At 51.3% G+C, this 21,500-nt stretch overlaps 5 protein-coding genes across 5 annotated transcripts; 2 read left to right on the plus strand and 3 right to left on the minus strand.

Moving 5' to 3' along the window:
• Positions 1–6,625: 6,625 nt before the first annotated feature.
• Positions 6,626–8,809, minus strand: GUITHDRAFT_151218 (hypothetical protein; the record flags this gene model as incomplete). The annotated part of the gene is made up of 8 exons (XM_005837595.1): positions 6,626–6,861; positions 6,911–6,960; positions 7,295–7,358; positions 7,446–7,544; positions 7,689–7,805; positions 7,911–7,971; positions 8,006–8,109; positions 8,261–8,809. 8 exons carry the CDS (start codon positions 8,804–8,806, stop codon positions 6,829–6,831), a joined length of 1,074 nt encoding a protein of 357 aa, XP_005837652.1. The 3' UTR covers positions 6,626–6,828.
• Positions 8,810–10,033: 1,224 nt separating this feature from the next.
• GUITHDRAFT_103901 (hypothetical protein) lies at positions 10,034–11,809 on the plus strand (the record flags this gene model as incomplete). The annotated part of the gene is made up of 11 exons (XM_005837596.1): positions 10,034–10,123; positions 10,186–10,414; positions 10,480–10,589; positions 10,634–10,686; positions 10,742–10,865; positions 10,992–11,087; positions 11,130–11,203; positions 11,246–11,313; positions 11,448–11,536; positions 11,652–11,719; positions 11,761–11,809. The coding sequence occupies 11 exons, from the start codon at positions 10,034–10,036 to the stop codon at positions 11,807–11,809; spliced, it is 1,050 nt and encodes a 349-aa protein (XP_005837653.1).
• Positions 11,810–12,148: 339 nt separating this feature from the next.
• Positions 12,149–13,189, minus strand: GUITHDRAFT_66867 (hypothetical protein; the record flags this gene model as incomplete). Its single annotated transcript, XM_005837597.1, has 2 exons — positions 12,149–12,553; positions 12,611–13,189. The coding sequence occupies 2 exons, from the start codon at positions 13,187–13,189 to the stop codon at positions 12,149–12,151; spliced, it is 984 nt and encodes a 327-aa protein (XP_005837654.1).
• A 2,823-nt stretch (positions 13,190–16,012) lies between these two features.
• GUITHDRAFT_67033 (hypothetical protein) lies at positions 16,013–16,252 on the minus strand (the record flags this gene model as incomplete). The annotated part of the gene is made up of 1 exon (XM_005837598.1): positions 16,013–16,252. A coding segment is annotated over one exon (240 nt), but the record flags the coding sequence as incomplete, so codon positions are not given.
• Positions 16,253–19,974: 3,722 nt separating this feature from the next.
• On the plus strand, positions 19,975–21,499 carry GUITHDRAFT_103903 (hypothetical protein; the record flags this gene model as incomplete). The annotated part of the gene is made up of 2 exons (XM_005837599.1): positions 19,975–21,432; positions 21,482–21,499. 2 exons carry the CDS (start codon positions 19,975–19,977, stop codon positions 21,497–21,499), a joined length of 1,476 nt encoding a protein of 491 aa, XP_005837656.1.
• Between the last annotated feature and the right edge of the window lies 1 nt (position 21,500).

Here is a 21,500-nt window from a genome sequence, read left to right on the forward strand (position 1 = left end):
CGAATGGCGGACACAGACTCGAACGTGCTCCAGCGGCAGGACTACGTTTCAGAGTTATCCATGTACTATCAGAGGAAATACAAACAATCAGCTGCTGAGTTGAATGTTTCATCTTCCCAATTGCCCAACACGAATTGGCAATGCACCATCATGTGGGAGGGGAAAGCGTTTGTCGGCGAGCCTGAAAGGAGCATTCGAGCAGCCAAACAGGTGAGTACACGTTGCTTCTTGCTCCGTGTCAAGATCTGAAGTCTCATCTCCCTAGAATGCTGCGAAGGAAGTTCTTATTGCATGCGGAATCATCCCTGACGACAAGGCGCAATTGGAGGAGGAGGCTGCCATGGTTGGCAATGGCAGAAATTTGACCACCATTACCCAGCAGGACAAGCAGAATCTTGGCATAGAACCAGCGGAGATGAGCGATGAGGGAGGCGCAGAGCTTGTTGAGTCGTACGAGAAAGCTTTGAACGAGTCAGAATCAGAAGAGGCCGAGTTGGATGAAGACGACAACCTGGCTGGTTCATCCCTACCTGAGGATGATGAAGAAGAAGATGAAGACTGGGACGAAAACTTCGAGTATGAAAACGTCAAGATAGAATATGAAGACATGCTGAAGGCCTCTCAAATCCCTTTGGATAACCGTGCTTTCGACAAGGTGTCAAGAATGCCCTTTAACATCCCAGACTACTTCGAGAGCTTGTTATGGAACATTCAAATGTACATCGATGGGTATGTCCCGGACTACTTCTACACGTACAATTTCAAGTTTGCTCCAGACGCCAAGAGCATTGTGAAATGGATCGAATCTGAGGACTTTGCACCTTTCCCTGAGCTGAACATTCCGTACTCGGAATGCCGAGCCCTACAGCCACTCCACGCTTGTCTGGCCATGATGCCTTCGACTTCACCCGAGTTTGTTCCCAAGGCCTACCAGTCCCTCATCTGCGAACCCAGCTCAAGGCTTTACCAAGTGCTCAACGTGGACTCGAAGGATTTTGATGTTCCGGAGTTTCTGGACATCATGAACACGATTGATGGCAGACTCCTCACCCCAGAGGAAGAGATACAAACTCGGGACAATGGCTGCTGGAGTATTTTCTTCCGCACCAACAATTACCGGATGAGCAACTTCGCCAGGGGAAGAACGAAAGCGCAAGCACGAGACCCGGATGAAGTTCTGCTGCTGGGCTTGTCACAACCCAAAGTGACCCTCGAGACTCTGACGGAGACAAACATGCCTCAGCCTCCCAACTCCAAGACTTCGAAATTCAGGAAAATTTTCGTGAGGTGCGTCAACATGAGAGAGGGTTTTTTGATCCTCTGATCGTTCACACGTGACTCAATCAGGAAACCGGACATGCAGCTCCTCAAGATTCAAGCTCAGGACTTTCCTCCTTGCCTTGCATGGCCAACCCTCGAGCGGATGGATGACGACAAGAGTCTTAACTTCGCCTACGGAGACATCCTGTCGATCCCGTGAGTCTGCTGACCCAGTGCACATGCATGTCCTTATCCTGGACTCCAGGTACGCGCGTCCTTTCCGGATCAAAGATCCCCCCTCAGTGCCAGAAGCTCCTCTCAATGGCACCCGACGAAATGGCTGAAGAGTTTCATGTCAATTGTTGGTGATACCAAAAACATCACCCTTGGTGATACCAAAAACATCACCCACAATTGTAAGCGATAGCGAACTCATGATGAATAATTGTTAGCGATAGCGAACTCATGATGAATAATTGTAAGCGATAGTGAACTCATGATGAATAATTGTAAGCGATAGCGAAAAACAACAGACGACGAGATTGTCAACTTTTCAATGTTGGGTTGTCAAAATGTTGTGTTGACCCCACCACCACAACCCTTCAAGCCACGGGGTCCATCCAGACTTGCAGCCAGGGTAGATAAGAAGATAGGGGGTACTATTATGAGGAAAAGGGGGTCATTCGAATTTTGACGGGGTAGCGGTGGTTAGTACAGGTGGGTCATCCGGAAATAGCGATCATGGCTGCGTAGGCTTGAAACGAATATGGCGGAAGAAGACGTCGAAGCATTCCCTTCCTCCTCCTCCTCCTCCTCCTCCTCCTCCTCCTCCTCCTCCTCCTCCTCCTCCTCCTCCGTGTATCCCTCTAGCTTGCTTCTCGTTCGCCAATCCCCCACTAGGAGCACATCGCCGCTCTTCCGATATGTTTCGCTATCGGTGATCTTTGTATCGGCGCTTGCGCTGGGAGGCGTTCTGGTACATGAGAGGAGGTATGGAGGAGAAAACGCGCTCAGGTCCGTCCAGGTTTCAAGGAATGAGGAAAGGGATGAGTTGCTAGACGACCAAGGTAGATTGTTTGACAGAGGTCAGAGGAGCTGGTAACAGTCTTCGCAGCTCTGTCGTCAACCGTGACAACCGTCCGGGTAGCGATCAAGGTCCAGCATGCTTACAAATTGAGTGAAAACTAAGCTCTGGGTGTAAGGCGGCATGCGAGGGAAACGAGGGGTCGAGAGGGCGTGGGCGGAGCGATAGTGCATGTGGTAGTGTTACCAGCACAGGAAGGGTGGCGCCGTCCTTCAACGACTGGTAGGCAGCCGATTGCTGGAGAGGTACTGAGCTTGATTGCAGGTTGGACAAGGAAAACTCTAAGATCCTTGACTATGACGGGCTCCGCAAGAAAAAAGCTTCTGCGTGGACTATTGGGAAGCTTCAGTTTCATCAGGACAAGATCATTCAAGCGATGAAAGTATCCGATTCTTTCAAGTCCATTCGACTTCTTTCTCATTGCGTTCCAGGCCGCTCAGTGGGCGAAGCACATTCTTGACTACGGGAAGAGCGAGAAGAAGAAGTTGGACGTGGGATGGTACCCGGCTTGTTTCCAATCTGGTTCCAACGGTCTTGTTCCATGCATCGCGGAGAAGTACAAGCCGCTCTCTGACTGGTGAGAAGAGTTTCGTTGGTCTTGAGAGTTTGGTTTCTCTTTCAAGCTGACAGGCATGATCAACAGGTACCAACAGGCTGAAGATGACTTCTTGCACCACAAGAAAGTTGTATACACTTACCCTGGTGTCAAAAACAGCGCAGGCTTCTCCAAGGATTCTATTGGGAAAAAGATCAACATACACTATGGATCTGTCCCTTATGGCTCGTACAAAGGCAAGTCCTGGGAAAGATCGTCAAGCAGCCAAGTCGGAGTTCAGCCGCCATCGAACGATTTCCCAAGAAAAGATTCTCAACATCCCTCCCCCTCCCCGTCCTCCTCCGATGAACGCGACGAAGACTCAACTGACTATGAGAATTATTTCTCTGACGATGAAGATAAAGGTAGCAATGCAGGGTCAGACGAGCAGATTGAGGAAGGAGACAGCAATCAAGATGAAGATGAGTCTGAAGAGAACAACGATCACGTTGAGAAAGAACAAAAGAGCAATTCAAAGCCTGACGCACATCAGAAATCTACAAAGCATCCGACTGCAGACAAGGTCAAGGATGAAGATGAAGATGAAGATGAGGGCAGCAAGGAGAAAGTGAAGAGTGTCGACCAGCAAAAAGATGACGATAAGGCTCCGAAGCACGATCAAACGCAAGAGAAGAAATTGTCGGACGAAGATGCTGACAGGATTGTCAGCAAGATTGTTGACAAAATCTCAAGCTCAGTGAAGCAGAATTTTGATGAAAGTCCGAAGAAGCACTCTTCGATTGAAGCTGATGTATCGGCGTCATTGAAGAACAGCATCAAGGAACTGGCAAACGTGATCAAAACTCTTTCTGACAAACTCTCGCACATGAGCTGGGACACCAAAGTCACCGTTCCTGTCGTCGTCAACGTCAGTGTTCCACATTACAAGAAAGACGACGAGGAGAACAAGCCTCCGACCGGTCACGAGAAGCAAGTTTTGCCAAAGCAAGAGAGCTCAGTGGTAGAGAGTCTTGATCCTCCGATATTCCTGCCTGCTGGCGGCCTCTTCATCAACTCGGTCGGGATCAACATCTCCAGTGCTGACAACAACTCCAAGGTCTGGTTCCGTGTACAAGACTTAAACAAGGAGGAGACTGAGGAGGACAAGGAGAACAGTTTTTCTCTGTTCTCCAGCAGCATCTTCTTGGGCCCGGGGAACTTCACGGTGCAGGCATACGTGGAAGAGGAGGGTTTCAAGAACAGCTCAGTAGCCTCCGAGACGTTCAGAGTGGTGGACTGCGGAGAGGATCAATGCTGCTCCTGGCGGGTAGAGCGGGAGAGACTTATCTTGTATCTAGCTCAGGTACCTCCCAAGCTCCTCCCTGCCCTCCTCAAGCCACAAACACCTCTAGATCCTCCTTCCTCCTCCTCCTAGATCCCCACCTTATGTTCTTCGTCTCCATTCGCCTCGTTCCCGTCTGAGAGGTCTTGGTTGCCGCAGATGAAGCAGAGGAAAGAGAAACTTCAGTCCTCGTTGGTCAGGGCGAGGAATGAGATGGAAAGGTGACTCGTAGCTGGAGATCATCTGTGCTGTGCTGGTCACAGCCATTTAGGTTCGAAGAAAGTTTCCTTGACTCAAACGCCAAGTATGAGAGCGCAAAAGAAAATGTGAAGGATGTGAAAGATGGTAATCGGATTCCTCCTCTTCCTCTTTCTCTTCTTCTGTCCGTTTCTCTCCACCTCCTGTCCAGCTGGTCTCCGATTCCTCTCCGCTCCTCTCCTTCATCCTCTCCCGCCCCCCCGCCGCTCTTCACGGCTTCGCTTGTCCTCGTTGCTTCCTCAGCTCTTCTTGTCCTCCGCGTCTCGTTGATTTTTGCTCATCTGCACGGAAGGTTTGTCATACGCGGAAGGCTACGAAGAGAAGTGGAGGATCACGTACGAGGGCTCACTGAAGCTGCTGGAGCAGGTAGCCTCCTCTTCCTGCTGCGCTTGCCTTGTCTGTCTCCTTCTTCCCCTCCTCCCTTTGCGCTGTTTATTTGCTTTGATCTCCTCTACATTCTCCTCCATCGCCTCCTCGTCTCCTCTGACCGTCGACTGCCAGACGAAGGGGGAGGTGCAGGGAAAGATCGCAAGCCTACTCGACGAGCGCGAGCTCATCCTTTTCATCTTGAAGCAGCTTCAAGCTGAGAACGCGACAGCAGCAGAGACGTTGAGAAACGTCAAAGATGTCAGCCTGTGAGCTGAGAAATGTCAAACCTGACCCCCTTAGCAGAAGCTCTCGATGATCGCCGACTCTCCAGCTTGGGATGGTTTCCAGAGGCTGCTGGAGGCTGCGAATCACTCGGACCCTCAAGGTCTGTAGACAAGTAAAAAGAAGGGAAGGGAAGGGAAGGGAAGGGAAGGGAAGGGAAGGGAAGGGGGCGATGATGAAGAAATAGAGAGGTAGAGAGGACGATGATGATGATGATGATGATGATGATGATGATGATGATGATGATGATGATGATGATGATGATGATGATGATGATGATGATGATGATGATGATGATGATGATGATGATGATGATGATGATGATGATGATTTTACAGGAGTGGAGAATGCGGTGCAGACTTTGACAATATCGAATGAAGTTGCGTCTACCTCGGAGATTCGTGCGGTCGTGAAAATTCTCCAAGAGATGCTCGACGAAATCGACAGCAGGACATCAGTTTACAAGTCACTCCTGATATCGCAAGAAAACCAGGTGGGAGGAAGAATAGGATGAGGGAGAGGGAGAGGTGGGAAGGAGTAGAGGAAGTTGAGAAGCAGCATGAGGAGGATGGTGGAGTAGCTCAGGGAAGTGAAGATGCGGGGGCAGGTGAAGATGAATCATTTCAAGCTCACTTCATGGGAACGGCAAATGCACAAGATGTCTAAGGAGGTGAGGAGGGAGGAGGGAGGAGGGAAGAGCTGTTGACGGCTGCCAGCTGGAGGAGAAGGAAGAAGCTATCAAGCAGCAGGGAGCTCGGCGGATGATCTTTGCGGGAGAGCATGAAGTGGCCAAGCAGACCCTGAGCGAGCTTGAAGCTCAAGTGCCTGCGCAGGTGTGACGATGGCTGGAGGTGGCAGAGAGAAGAAGCGGAGGAGGAGGAGTCAGATAGGAGCGAAGGCGGGAGAGAGGGAAGAAGGAAACAGTTGTGGGAAGAAGAAAACAGGAACATGGAAGTGAGAGAATGGATGAAGAGGAGGTGAGGAGCACGGAGCGAGAGAGGGACGAGGACGAGGACGAGGACGAGGACGAGTTGGTGGTTGAGGATCTAAAAGCCTGTTCAGATGTCGATGGTGACAACAGACATTGCCTCTGCTCGTCGCTTCCTCGTCCGCGTCGATCATTTCGTGACTGTTTGCAACTCTTCCAGCAGCGGCTCCTTGCTCGATGTCCCTCTTCCTCCCCGTGGATGGCTCTACCCCGGCATCCCACAAGAGAGGAACGAAGGAGGAACAAACGAAAGAGAGAAGGAAGGAGACGAAAAGGAAGGAGGAGCAACAGACGGAGGAGAGGAGGGAGAAGAGAAGGAAGCAGGAACAAAGAAAGGAGGCGGAAAGGACAAAGATGTGACTGTTAGCAGCGAGAAAAGTCCAAAGGCAAACGAGGAGATGGAGAAGTTGATGAAAACTCTCAAGATTCTTCACAATATCAAGAAGAGCATGGGGCGGAATTGATAAGAAGAATTGACAGGAATGGGAAACGAAAGAGAGATTGCTTATTGGTATAACATGTATATTCAATGTATGTTCATCCAAATGATGCGATATCAAGGGAGAAGGTTGTTACATTCATTGACAACTCTCCTGTTCTCTCTTCACCCCTCTTCTCCTTTTCGAACTTCTCTCCAACTCTCCACATCCTCCCACCTCCTACTCCCCAACTCTCTTACTCCTCCCGCATCTTCTTGGTTTGCTTCCTCTTCAGTGCAGGTCGAAGTCGATGATTCCTTTCTCCTGCTGCACGTCAGCTCGGCTTGTCCTGCAGGCCCCGCAAACTTCTCACCTTGGCCAACTCGAGGTACTCCGAGTGCATCGGGGTTGGATCAGGGAACCCTGAAGAGACTCAGTGGAGAGGAGAGGCAGCGAGCATGAGGAGGTGAGCAGTGGGGGAGGGAAAGCGGTAACAGGAATCGAGGAGGGAAAGAAGCACAAGGAGGAGAAGTTGGCGGTGGTGGTGGAGTGGGTTGGGGATGAAGGAGTAGTAGCAGCAGGAGAAGGACGAGGAGGACGAAGAGGAGGACTATGTAACGGGAGTGCAGGGGGAAGGAGAGTGGCGGGAGGAGCAGGATGAGATAGAAAGGGGCAACGCGGGCAACGCGGTTGGAAAAGTTGAGAGCAGAAACGAGGAGAGCAGGGGACGACGAGGGTCTAGGAGAAGATTTCTCACCAATCTGCTTTGCCTGCTGGGAGAAAGTGTACCAGAAGCCGTTCCTGAAGGGATACTGCTCGATCTGCGAAACCCGTATGACGATCAGAGGAGGAAGGGAGGATGAGGAGCGAAGGAGACACGGAAGGTAGAAGACAAGACGGGGTGTGACCTTGCAAGGACGGAACTCAACATTGTCATGCTGCGAGTAGGCGAACAATCTCTCTTCCACACCGTACATCAACGTCACTGCAAGTGTTCCTGGAAGAGACTGCAAGACGTTAGACAAGAAAAATGCACGTGAAAGACTCATGACAACAAGAAATACAGATGACATAGTAACATGACAGTTGACATAGTAACGTTACAGATGAACATCATATGACATGACGATTGCGTCATTGCGATGTTTTACCCTTGCAATCTCCGTAATCATCTCTTGACATTCTTCTGTGTGACTTTGGCCAACCTCTCCGATGCTGATTCCTTTGTTCAACGCACCCACAAGCGGAAACACGCTGTCGAAGATAACCTGCTCCCTCATCTCTCAGTGATCTCATGCTTCACCCCTACCCCCTCCCCCCTTGGAACTACCCCCTTCCCGTTCGCTTCTTTGCTTCCTCCTCCCCTCCCGCACCTTTTCCAGCATCGCCCTCCTCCAGTCGCGGTAGAACATCGTCCTGCTGTGCCTGTGGCAGCTTCTCACTTCACCTCTCGCCCCCTTCCCCTTACAAGTTCAGTCGGTCTAGTCGCTGCTTCAGCGCGCCCGCCCACTTCCCGCAGATGCTCGTCTCTCCCGCGTACTTGGGCTCCCCGTACGCGTCTGTTCCCAAGTCCTGCACGGGTTGATCAAACAACCGAGGGGGAAGACAAGGATGAGGTGGATGGGGGAGAAACGTGGCGAAGAATACGGAGACAGAGGAAGTGGGACAGGAGCATGAAGTGAGGGGAGAGGGAGGAAGGAGCGAGAGAAAGCAAGGTCCTCACGACAAGACTATCTTGTGGTCGTCCTCCCTTGGAGAAGAGGGTGAAGTAAGGAAGCATCTGAGTGTTCTCGTTCCCGCACAGAGCGTACTTCTTGAGGATCGGCTCGATCATACCATCCTGCACAAACACAAGGTCGTCGAGCTTTGACTGAGGGCAGGAACGAATCACATTCTCCAGCTCTGACGTAGGGACGCACACGTACACCGGAAAGCTCTCGAGCCCCTCGTGGACCTCAGGGATTTGCCCTCCTCGCCCCACCACAACGTCGTCCCCCCCCCCCGCTCCTCTCAGCATCTCCCCCACGCGTCCGCCACCGACAATGACAGAGGGAGTATCGACAGATGCAACCTGCTCCTTGCCTGACAGCAGGTCCTGATACTCCTCCAACGCCTGTGGGTTGCTCCACACCTGCATCCTCCACCCATGACGAGGGCAGGCACGAGGACGGAGTGACTGAGACCAACAGGATGGGCTGACGCGGAACGACTGGGAGGGGAGAAAGAGCATGACGACCCACGAGAGTCGCACGAGACTTTTCAAGTTCATCTGCCAGTCATCCATCAACTTTGCGACAAAGAAGCCTCCCACACAGAGCGAAAAAAAGCATGCGCCATCATTAAAACCTTTCTATTATGCTTTTGCACAATTTTACACTTCTATCACTTGATCATTCCGAGACCTTTTCTCTCTTTTCTTTCATTATAAAAACCAACACTCAACAAACCAACACAACTCGAACCAAGTCCCCATGCCTATTGCTCGCGAATGCCTCGCGTCGGCTCCTCCTATCCATCTCTTTCTTGAAACTGCTTTCTGGCTGCATTCATTTCTGTCTCAGTAGAAAATTCTTTACATTTTCCTTGAGTCCTTCATCTTTACAGAAAGTATCCGTACATCTGATAACTGTCCCTCTTCCTTTTCTCATCCCTTTCCATCCTTTACTTTATCTCCTCTCCTCGTTCATTGATGCGTATTTGAGCAACATCAATCATCTTGTTTTGCTGGCAGTGATCGTCTCCTTCTCTCATCCATCCCATCCCATCCCATTCCTTGGCGCTCCTGCTTTTTTCCAGCATTTCTCTTCTTGTATCTACTACCCTACCCCCTGATTTCCCCAAGAATACCCCACAAAAATTTGATTCAATACTACCCCTACTTTTTACTCTTGAAAGTACCCTATGCCCTCAGAGAAAGAATACCCCCCATTCCCTGACGAACTACCCCACCCTTGAACTGCGGCTTTGCCCTCGAAAAAAATAGTTTTCTTTCCACCCCCACCCCTTCTATTCCTATGATGTACCCTCAAGTGGATCATGATTGAGTACCCCATCCCCTCTTTCCCTTTCGAAGTACCCCTGTTACCCAACGACCCCTCCAAATTGCATCTCATTGCAAGGCGACATGATGGCTGAGAGGGAGAGGGGCGGAGAACATGCGAGAAGAGAAGAAGGAGGAGCAGGATTACCAGAGGAAGCAGCTATGCATTACCCAAGGTCAGAGGAGAAGAAGATGAGATTGTCCATGAAGGGAATGAGGGAATGGCGTCGTGAAGGAAGATAAACAAGGAGTACCTGGAAATGTTCGATAGCGTCGAGGAGGACAGACATTCTGTATTAGGGTGAAAGTTGGCCGTTCAGCACTAAAATCAAAGTTATTTCCTGGGAAAGGAAATGTTGAGCAAGACTTGAAGTCAGCTGTATCCCAAGGGAGACGCTGTAGGTCTTCTAACGTAGGTACGTAGGACGAAGGTGAGTTGCGAAGAAGCAACTCCGCATGGACAAGGAGGTCGAGTTTGTCGAGCAAGGAGGCGATCGTCAACGATTACTCAACGCTGCATCCTCACCTATGGCCTTCGGCTATGAGGTATCGGAGGACGGGAGGCCATTGAGGGTTTAGGGTTCACTGTGTTACTGTGCTGTGCTCAGGAAGTCGCTTCTTCGCTCTTGCATCCTGCAGAGCTGCCCCAGACCCACAACGAGCTCTCTGACGGCAGCGTCCGTGCGTCAATGGCTCATTACAACGTGTCCGGACAGCTCGGAAGCCCGTCAGAGCATTTTCACATGCAGAACGCAAGCAGCGTGTATCGGAGGTCGATGAATGAGAACTTCAACATCCAAGAGAAAGAAATCGATAGACTCGAGAAGATCGGAGAAGGTTGTGACCCTTGAGCCGCTCTTCCTCATTGATCTCATGGCTCTTCCTCATTGATCTCATGGCAGGGGTAGTTGGAAACATCTACAGGGGAAGATGGAGGATGCTTGACGTGGCCATCAAGGAGCTCAAAGTCGACTATGAGAAGGGCAGCATTGCGCATAGCGACCTGCTGAAGGTGGACCAGCAAATCATCGTCAGCTCTCTCACATTCATGCGCAGGATTTCTCCATGTGGTCACGAGTTCGTCATCCCAACATCTGCATGTTCCTCGGGTTGCCCTCCCCCTCTTCGCCCAAATTCCTCACCCCCTGTGCTCCTCGTGCCCAGGATCGTGATAAGTAGTGAAGTCCCCGCGATTGTTTGCGAGATGATGGAAGGGGGAAGCATGGAAACTTTCTTTGTGCAGAACAGGAAGAGGTACGGACGAGATTGGAGGCCAAGCAGTCGCAAGGTTTATGAGTGGTCGCTTTGCTTGAACAGGGTACATGAGAATTCCCTGCTCCTGTTCTCCTCCTCTCCATGCTCATCCTGCTCCTCCTGTTTCATTTGCCCGCTGATCTTGACATATTGCTCACAGGCCTTATGCTACTTGCATGAATCGTCTCCTCCCATTGTTCATCGAGACATAAAACCTGCGAACCTTCTGCTGTCTGCTGATCACTCGTTCCTCAAGGTCTGCGTCGAAAGGCCATTCCCTCGCTGACCCTCTTCACAGTTGACTGACTTTGGGTTGGCGCGGGTCAGACCGGGAGGAACGTACAACATGTCGGGGAAGACAGGAACGAAAAGGTGTGGGAGAGGAGGGGAGAGGGGAGCCTGACGTGGTGGTAGGTATATGGCGCCAGAAGTGGTGCGTTGCGAGGGAGACTATGGAACGCCTGTGGACATTTATTCAGCAGGTGAGAGAGTCAAAAGCAAAGGAGGTAGAGGTTGGAAGGGTGGGTGGGTCAGACAGGAGCAAGAGGGAGCAATGAGCAGGGTCGAAGATTCCAAAGGATCAAGACAAGATGCGGGAAGAGCTTACTTGTATCAGGCATGATCATGTGGCAAATGTGTGCGGGTCAGAGACCGTTGGAGCACATCTCAGCAGACGCCGTGGCATGTCGAGCGTCCGACCCTCAGGTACCGCGAGAGAGGAAAGAAGCGAAGATCAGGGAGGGAGGGAGGGAGGGAGGGAGGAGGCAGAATGATGCTGCTCAGGTAGATGGCAAGCAAGACACTAAATCACGTGTTGTAGGAGAACCTGCGGCCGAGCATGGATCGGGTCAGATGGAAGGATATGCAGTCTCTCATAGTTATGGTGAGGTGGAGGAGAGCCGAGCTGCGTGCTGAGCTTGTGGCTCAAGATGTGGAACGGCCAGCCCATGGAGCGACCGACAGCTCGAGAAGTTCTGACGATCCTTGAGCGAATGCGAGGGCGTCCTGGCCGAATGAGAAGGGTGAGGGAGGATAGCAGAGGGAGGGAGGGAGGGAGGGAGGGAGGGAGGGGGAGAAAATGGAAGAGCGCAGCACGAGGGGAGGGAGAAGAGAGTAGAAGTGTAACAGGGATTGGAAACTGACAGGGAGGGAGCCCAGAGGGGGAGAGGAGGGGGGGGGGGAGGAAGATGACGTCAGAGCTGCAGGTGGGATGCTCGTGCGGACTCTTTGAAGTGATGATGCATTGGGCACCCTTCCATTGAATTTTCTTAATGCCGATGCCTCCTATCTGTTTCCTTCCTTCCCTTCGCCCTTTCCTCATGTTCGCGTCTGCTCTTCGAGTCTCCAGTGGTGTAGGTTTGCCTTGAGCCGCTCTAGAATCACTTCAGAGGCGGGGAAGCAGCTCACCCACGCGACCGCCAGCGGGTTCACGACGAGCTCGAAGAATCCAATCTGCGACTTAGTCACCCCTGGCTTGTTTCTGTCCATCAGGTAGGAGACAGGCAGCCCCAGTGATCTCTCTACATCCCCCTGCCGGAAGAGCTCGTCCTCCAGTCTCTGCGACCACTGCACGTGCACGTCCAGCTCAGCGTAGGCGTGGCCGAGGTCGCACATTTTGATCGCTCCTCGCAGCATCAGCACTAGGCTCTGCTCGTCCACCTCCGGCGGCCCGTTGGCTTCCTTGCTCGTCTCCTGCCCCGGTCCGTTGAGAGAGGGCGCGAGCTCCGGCGTGGATCGCTTCTGCACGCGATGCAGCAGCTCAGTGCGGATGAGGGATACCATCCTCTGGTGCTCTCCCATGTCGGTCGCGAGGACCATGTCGATGATGAGCTTGCGGATCTTCGACTGCGAGAGCTGCGGCACGCTGTGCATGAAGTTGCAGTCCGGGCGCTTCATGATTCGGAAGGCAGCAGCGAGGTGATGGTTCTCGTTGGGTGCCTTGTCGTTATGTAGGAGAGCTCGCTCGTGCCCCATCTTGACGAGAATGTCGTTGTTCAGCCCCAGGTGCTCGAAGTCGTGGATGATCGCCGCGAGCAGGGCCGCGAGAATGTCCGTTGGCCCCATGAATTCCCCGATTCCCCCTCTCGATATGAACATGTGCATCTTCTGCGTCACGTCCGCGCAGTGGATCGCGTTGTGGTAGGGGTTCGACTTGGGCATTCCGCTCTCAATCTCCTGCAGGAACTTGACCAGCCGCGCCGAGTCCAGCGCGAAGTTGTCGACACACCCGTGGGTCTTGAGAAGGAAGAGGGCCAGCACTTGAACAGGTTTGCCTCCCGTCACCTCATTCAGCTTAAACGGATTGAAGTTCCAGTCATGAATAGTCTGCAAGCATTCACTGACTTCGCTGCTGTTCATAAGCTCTGCTATTCCCCGCTCAAGGAATGAAAGATGGTCTGACATCTTGTGCGACAGTTTCGTGTCTCCAAAGCTGTTTAGCAACTGAGGAGGAGGAAGTAGCGTTGCATGTACACTGCTTGCCTCATTCATCGCCACGTCATGCGCGTCCTGCTGCAATTCTTCCCCCGTGCGCGACTCCTCCCCCGATGGACGATCGTCGCCCTGCTCCTCAATCTTCGTCTCGAGATCCTCAAAGTTTTCGGTCTTCTGAACGCCCAGCAAGCCAGCCACATCGTCGTCAAAGAGGCCAAGCAAACCAGCAGGCGAGTCAAAGTTGAAAGGAGTCTCTGGGGACTGCCGCCCTGTAGTTGAATAGATCTCATGCTCTGCGTTCTTCATTTCAACATCATCATCGTTAACATTCACATCCAAGTTGAGCGCCTCGTAGAGATTCTCTGTGTCCTTGGCGATGATTTGAAGCAGGTCTCTCGCCAATGCGACATGAAACTGATCATCCCCGTCCCGAATGCCATCCAATGAACATTTTACGTGATTCATGGCCAAAATCATCGACGGCTCTATGAAGTGTTCTGCTTTGCGGAGCTCAGCATAATGCATTTCGAATCTCATCCAATCGAGAGAACACAAAAGGTACAAGAAGAAGAATTTTCTGGAGCTGCATAGTGCACAACACTTTTGAAGATCATCCCTTACTTCCTTGACCCAGTTGTCACGCGATTCAACTTCTTCGAACAGGTCGATCTTGTCAGACGCTGTCATGATCTTGGAGGCACAGAGGAGACGAAGATATTCAGACTGAAGGTAACTTCCAAGTCGGAGAACGTCTGGCAGGCATGCCGTTATCCTCGACTTGACCAGCTCCCAGTCTCCTCGAACAGCAATACATTGTAAACTGAGAATCGGATCGATCTTTTGCGTATGAGGTCCAACGTTACTTCCGAACGCTCCATGCCCCCCCTCCCCATCCCGCGACTCCGCCGACGCAGATTCAGAGTCGAGCAGAGAGCCGAAGTCGGACATGTCCTCGTCCAGGTCAAGGTTCTCGCGCTCCGACAAGATGTTCCCCTCGTGAAGCATCGAGAAATGCGCATTGATCCGCGGGTTGCAGGCCCATCGCTTCGCACGGTTGGCCAGCGACGTGCAGTGACCGAGGTCGTACTGATGCGCGATGTTCAAGGCGCGCAACGCAAACTCCTCGCATTTTCCCACTTCTCCTGTGAGCGGGAAATATTCGTTCGCTAGTGTACACAACACGACACAGAGAGTAGGAGGATGCGCCGCTTCCTCTGCCATTCTAACAACTTCCTCCAGCTTTCCACGCGCATTTTGTAGATCCCCCACGACAACAAGGGCAGGTGCCCATGACGACAGAGCAACGATGGTTTGTATGACTCCGTTGATGGCGGCGAGCTCCGAACCTGAAGCAAGATAGTCATCATAGATCTGCTTGAGACTGTCCATGTAGTGAAACAAGTTGTCAAAGTCTCCAGTGAAATAGAGAGCTGGGATTAGAGACGCCATTCCCAGCTCTTCATGCAGCCGATTTGATGTTCTCTTTCCTGACTTATAAATTCTCTTAGCAATCTTTGCGCCAACATCATAAAGCTGACGGCCGTACAAGTTCACACAAATCCCAGCTAGAGCAGGAACAGCAAGGTCGTCCAGATCTTCTGACTGTGGAATCAGTCTATGCAGACCATGATACGCTGCTATAGACTCGGGACTGCCATGGCCGTAGACAAGTAGTGTATGCGGAGCCATCTCTGCCAGCAGCATTAGCTTGCGATCTGCGATGTCTTTCTGCAACGGAACCCTGTCAAGTATCCTGCATGCTCGTTGCAGCAATTCGATGGCAGGCAAGTACGAACATTCTGCCATTGCAGCATGCGCTGCCAAGTGTAGGTAGTTAGCAGCTCGATGAACGTCCTCAACTCCAACTTGGCTGTGATCAGCGGCATGCGACCAATGGTGAGCCAAGATCAAATGTGACGATCGCTCATCAAGATCTAGCGAGCCTTCGTAATACTCGGCCACAAAATGGTGCCAAATTCTCTGGTAGCTTTTGAGCAAACTCTGATTTACACTTTCAACAAGTCCAGGGATTACAACCTTATAAACATCGTACATTCCTGTTTTCGGATTCTTCTGATTAACGTATGCAGCAAAACTATTGTTTGAAAAGCTATCATTTGCAAGAGCTCCCTTGTATTGAAGAAGCTGAGCATGGACCTGTGATTGTATCGTGGGCGTTTGCCACTGCCAGTTGGCACACTCGTGGCAAGTGCTCGACTCTGTGCTCAACATTTGCTTCATATCTTCAATTCGTGCAGGTTGCAGCATTCCCAGGTTAATCAGCTGCTGAATGCTAGGTTCAAAATCAGGCGCAAAGTTTGGAAAAGTACTGCTGTACACATGACGAGCAAGATTAATTGTGAAGAGCGCATTATGTGAAAGAAAGCAAACAACTTTGACGAGCATCTGAACATGCACCAACAACCGATCGCCAAATTCTCCTCGGCCCAAAGCTTGCATTCTTGTCAAACCATTGTCCAAACCGGAAAGATCATTGCGAGAGACAATGGCGCCATCGCGTGTTCGAAAGATGTGCCCGTTGTCCACAAGATTTGCACAGACATTCTTTACGAAGCTCGGAGAGCATTCTCCTTTCTGTATCAATTGAACAAAGTAGGATTCAAGGGGAGGCGGAATATGCTGTACATTGTACGTCTGTCGCAGCAAATCGATGACCTTCCGCTTGAGAAAATGATACGAATAATTGTGTCTTGTATTGAATACTTCAAGCGGGGTGTCTCTTCCTTTCACTTTTACCGCAGGCATTTGTTCAAACTCAATCATAAGGCTCGATGCATCATGTGTCTCCTTATCAACGAGAATTACGTTTTCTCCCGCTTTGCACATGAGACGAGCAGCCATGTTGCACACACTCCCCATCGCACACATCTCTCGTCTTGTACTACTCCCAACAAACCCCGAGTAAGCTGTTCCTGTAGTGATGCCAATGCTTAACTTGATTGACAAATCCTGTACCCATTTCCGCATCTCAAGTCCTGCCAAGACGGCTCGCACAGGATCATTCTCGTGAGGCGAAAATGGGGGCATTCCCATAACACATATTGCTAATAGCCCCTTGTCATCCTGTAAAAACTGGCGCAAAGTTCCCTTTCGGCGATATGTTGCAACTTGAATGGCAAGGAGAGCTCGATGGGTTTGCAGAACAGTGTCATAGTCGGGAGCTTCAAGGTCAAGATGCAGTCTGACAAACATGACGGTCATCTTTCGCAAATCAGCGGCAAAGGGAGCAATGTCCTGCAAGTCTCTTGCTCCTTCGTGACAGTACATTTTCAGAATCGGCCAAGCAGTGTAAGTGAGATTTTCAGGGATGCTGATTCCCGGAGGATTTACGCTTTCGGAGGGTTCAGTGTAGCCCATGATTTTGAAGTTTCCTGCCATCGTTTCCTCCGCTTGAAACTCAGATTCAATGTGCGTCCAAGCCACCTTGCTCACTACGAGAGTACCGATTGCTGCCTCCTCCAGAGCATCTGCAGCCTCGAGCAAAGCCTTTCCAATAACGAGAAATTCTTTCCGAGCGCCGTTGTGCTTGTCAAGTTGTGCTCCACCAACGTGAGCAAACCACATCGGTCCACAGCTTAGAGATTGATGGAGACGCAATGTCACTCCTGCAGTGTACCGTTTACCACCACTGTATGCTTTCTTCATGTCCGCAAGCTCCTGGGCGATTTCAGGTTTTTGAGAGAGAAGAGGTACGAGCGCTGCATAGCTGAGATGGATCATGACACAATTGCTTCCAGCAACGACAGTTGCTGTCCGTTTTGATGCGTGAGTAGCGCCATCTCACCTACGATTTCCCCTTCTTCCAGCGTTGCGATTTCTTCACCGTGATCAATACTTTCTTCAATACTGCATTTCATGGACTGATCTGCGCTTTCGGATTCTTTTTTGACAAATATATTCACCATACCAGAATGAACGATCAGCATGGAGTCAGCTGGAGATCCCTGCTTGATGATGACATCGCCAGCACTGAAACGCTGCAACTTGCACTGCTCTGCCAACATGGCCAGCTCCGTGCTGGTCAGAACCTGCGCATGAGTTCAGTAAGTGAATCGAAAGTCTTCGACAAACTCTTCAAGCAAACAAAGGAGATTCGCAACCAACCTTGAGCCAAGCGATGGCTCGCAGCCTCCTTCGAATTTCTAAACCCTCTAATTGAACAGCTGAAGCCAACCACCCATTCTCATCTCCCATTTCTTGTTTGTCTGCATCCACAAGAGCAGCAGTGGCAAAGTGACGGGCAAGCTGATCTGCGAATTCAAGTGTGTTGGCGTCCGGCACGTGAACCTGCCAAATATAATCAGAAACGAGTAGTTTAAATCACTTCGATTAACCTTGAAGGTGCCGTGCAGTCTTTCAAGCTCCATAGCACACGTGACGGCTTGTTGAATGGTCTATACAAGAACAAACATTAGATGTCGCCCTGTGGGGAACTTGCATACCTTTGCTAAGGTGTTCTGGTCACACTCCCAGATCACGATGACAGCATCCCCAGCGAATTTTACGATATCTCCTGCCCAAGCCTCGACGTGCTTGATAATAGTGCTGAACATTCGATTGATCGTTGAAGTGAGAGAATCTATGCCTTCTTGCCCAAGCCCCTGGAATCTGTCCGACAATCTGGTAAAACCCTGCACATGCGCTAACTCAACCTGCAGTTTCGCAGAATTTACAAGCAGAAAATCTTACGGAGATGTCGACAATTAGGACCACTGCCAACCTCAGCTCAGCATCTATGGGCTGATACAAACATGTCAGGTTGCTTCGAAACAAACATGGTAAATGTTACAAATTGATTTGTTGTGGCAATGCTCCAGTGACGAAGGACGTCTTTTGTGACTTGCTGCTCATTTCATGTTCAGACGTGCTTCATTCAAGGTCACTTGAGGAAAACCTGGTCTTGGTGCGATGTGTGCTGTTGTTGGACTGCCTTTGCGATTGCAACTCTTGGCAAGAAACACTGGAAATACCTGTTCATAGTCGATGAGCAATCAATCGTTGACGACTCGAACAGTCTTACTCATATTTGCGTTGGTTGACCAGGCTGACTGCCGCACGCCACTTCTTCCCTTTGAGAGCAAGAGGCTTCGTTTTCTCATTTAAGGATGGTCTACGGCCGATACCATTCTCACCCTGTTGCTCTTCGCCCGACTTACGGAGCACCTTCAGCATCTTTTCCGTTTGTGTGGTTCCACCACAACTGAACGGATGTTCGTAAAACCAATGACCGACCGCGATATACTGACAAGCGTTCAGACCATCGATCCCTTGTCGAGATTTCCACACAATCTATCAATATGCAAGAGCTTATCTCGTCCAGGCAAGATGAATCAAGAGCAATGCAAGAGACTGAACAGATTCACAGATCTTCTCCCATCTTATACGCTGAGAGCAGGAGGCCGAGGGCTGACAGCCGCTAAAAAGTATTGCTTGTCATCAGCAGCGACTGTCCATAAAATTCTCGGTCCTGAGCCCAATGTCAAAGAAAAGTTCGACATTACCCTTGCTAGTAAAGTATCGTTCAGGAGCACGCTCATTGCTACCTTGATTAGACCATGTAAAATCTAACGTCTCGATCATGTACCGAGATCTCTTCTGATTTTAAACAAGAATATTCTTCTCGACTCTTTGCTTCCTCTGCCTCTTCTTGCCCGATTCGAGTGACTAAAAATCGCCTTCCTCCTTCCTCGCACCTCATGCATATTGATCAACACTACCCCTCAGACTCAATACCCCACCCCTACCTCCTTCGTTCAACCCCACCCACCATTTCCTATCTTGAAACCCACTCTTTGATCATTTCAGGAACGTCTCTGCCGGGAACCCTCCACATGATTACACTACCCCTACCTTTCCCCCCAATCCATTATAAACTGAGCCGGTACAAGGAATTCAGTACCCCACCAATAACTCTCTCGGAAGCGGGCAGGTTTGGGGCGGGGGTTGGGGCGCCAGCCATGAGACTACCCTTCTTTTTCACATCTCTACCACCCACCTCCATGAGATTGATGGGGTAGAAATCAGGGGGGCAGAGAAAGAGATCGCGAGGGGGTACAGGGGTAGAGAAAGAGATCAGGGGTATAGAGAAAATATTCATGAAGGGATCGATAGTGTAGGTCTCGTACTAATTTTAACTTAACTTTGAGTACATGTGTAGGGCAACACGATCCGGGCCTCGGAGTCGGAGGCATGCAGAACTAAGTTCGTGAAGTTGAAGACAAGGAGCAGCCTTCGCATAAAAGAGGAGCAGCCTCGCAAAGACAAGGTTTAGGGTCCCAATACCCGCGCGCCTCTTTAGACTTAGGATTGTTTTGCAATGCTCTCAAGGAAAAGGTGGCGGAGTGGTTGCACAGCAAGCGCTGGACTCGCGTGCAAGGAAACAGCAAGAAGGCCAGGAGGGTTCCGAAATTCCTAATCATGGCACTGAGTAAATTCTCGCTGAGCTTGAAGGAAGACAACCGTTTAGGGTTTAGGGTTTAGGCCCTGACAGAGGCATGCTGCTCCCTGACAGAGGCATGCTGCTCCCCTGACAGAGGCATGCTGCTCCCTGACAGAGGCATGCTGCTCCCTGACAGAGGCATGCTGCTCCCTGACAGAGGCATGCTGCTCTGCGGCGCGTAGGGAGAGCGCAAGGGGACCGGAGGAAGCTGCGAGCAAGAGGTTCGTATAGTTCAAACAGCTTTCTAAGCATGGTACTACAGTATGATGAGAGCGTTCGCAACCTGCTGTATCGGAGATCATGCCAATACACGCAGGGCGAGCGCTCTGGAGGCCACGTCGAAGAGGCCGCCGACCTCGTCGAGAGGGTGAAGAACTTCGCGAAGCGGTATCCTGGTAGTAGGACAGCTCATGCTTGCAGAGCTGAGGGGGGATGCACCCCCGACGCTATCGCTGAAGCCATCCGCTCAACATGTCGGCAGGCGAGACGCGACCTGTTTGAAGACTCTCTGAGGGAATGGAGCTCAGAGTCGAGAGCATGGTTTATACAACAGATGGAGGAGGCCAAGAAGCAGAATGTCGAGACATACATCGGCACAGAAGGCACCGAGGGGACCTCCTTCATCTCCATGACTCTCCTGGGCATCTCCTCGATGTATGTTCGACAAGAAGACAAGTTGAAATCGAAGCTTATGGAACTGGGTCTCATGGTAGACTCAGTCGATGGAGTCGACAAGGCCATCATGTGGAAAGCACCTTACAGACCTGAGATAGCACGAGCAGACGACATCTCAGTCACCGTCTCCTTCCTTCGGAATGAAGCAGCCATGGAGCTATGGGAAGGCAGGAGAGAATACTGCATAGACGGCAGATCGTTCAGAGCCACAGAGGTGAGCATTGCACATGACCGGTCCTTCAAGCTTCGAGCCAAGCGAGGACCTTGGGGCAAGGGAGGGAGCCTTGCCGAGCTATCACAGCTCTTAGCTCTTGGAGGAATGTCGACGGCCGACATAGCTCAGATCTATCGATTTCAGCTGCTCTCGCAATCTCTTGCAGCCGCAGAGGTACAACCACTTGCGGGCATGCTCGTGCAGGGTCCTGGGCAGAGAGGTCGCAAGGGGCCGAGCCCGAAGACGTATGTTGCTGTTGGGGCAAGTACTGGCACTCTCCAGCAAAAAGAGCTGGAGTGGGTGCTCAGCTCGCCTTCGACGGCAAGTTGCGAGCAGACCTTGGCCTCGTTCAGAGAGAGCGAGGCGATGGAGGGGGTACATCTCACTCTCATCAGCGACGACGCCAAGCTCAGAGAGACGTTTGCAGTCGAGCTCACAGCCGACACCTTCGTTCCTAGGGGAAAGATCGCTAAGCAAAGGAGGGCACTCCGCGAGAGAGATCATGCGGGGCGCAGCAGCTTCAGAGTACAGATCAAGTCGAGGTCAAGCATGAGCACAGGCCGCTTCTCGAGGAAGGAGATGGAAGCGCTGTGCGGAGGAGGTAACACATCGATCACGAGAGTCAAGCGAGCCATGTTGGAGTTAGCAAGAAGGATAGGCGTGACGCTGGTCAGCGTCGAGGTCGAGGAGGATCGTGACACGCTCAGCTGGGATGGGAGCCTGATAGCTCTCTCCCTGGCGACCAAGGCAGAGGCTCGACGCTTGATGGAAGACATGCCCTTCTACTTGGAAGGGATCCTGGAAGTCAAGCTCGAAGCGGTGGGGTTCAAGCTCAACGGGCCTCAGCATGAGTTATGTGCCGGGGAAGGGGGTACCAGTCCAATAAA

The sequence above is a fragment of the Guillardia theta genome (genome assembly GCF_000315625.1).
Source record: "Guillardia theta CCMP2712 unplaced genomic scaffold GUITHscaffold_14, whole genome shotgun sequence".
NCBI classification, from domain to species: domain Eukaryota; class Cryptophyceae; order Pyrenomonadales; family Geminigeraceae; genus Guillardia; species Guillardia theta.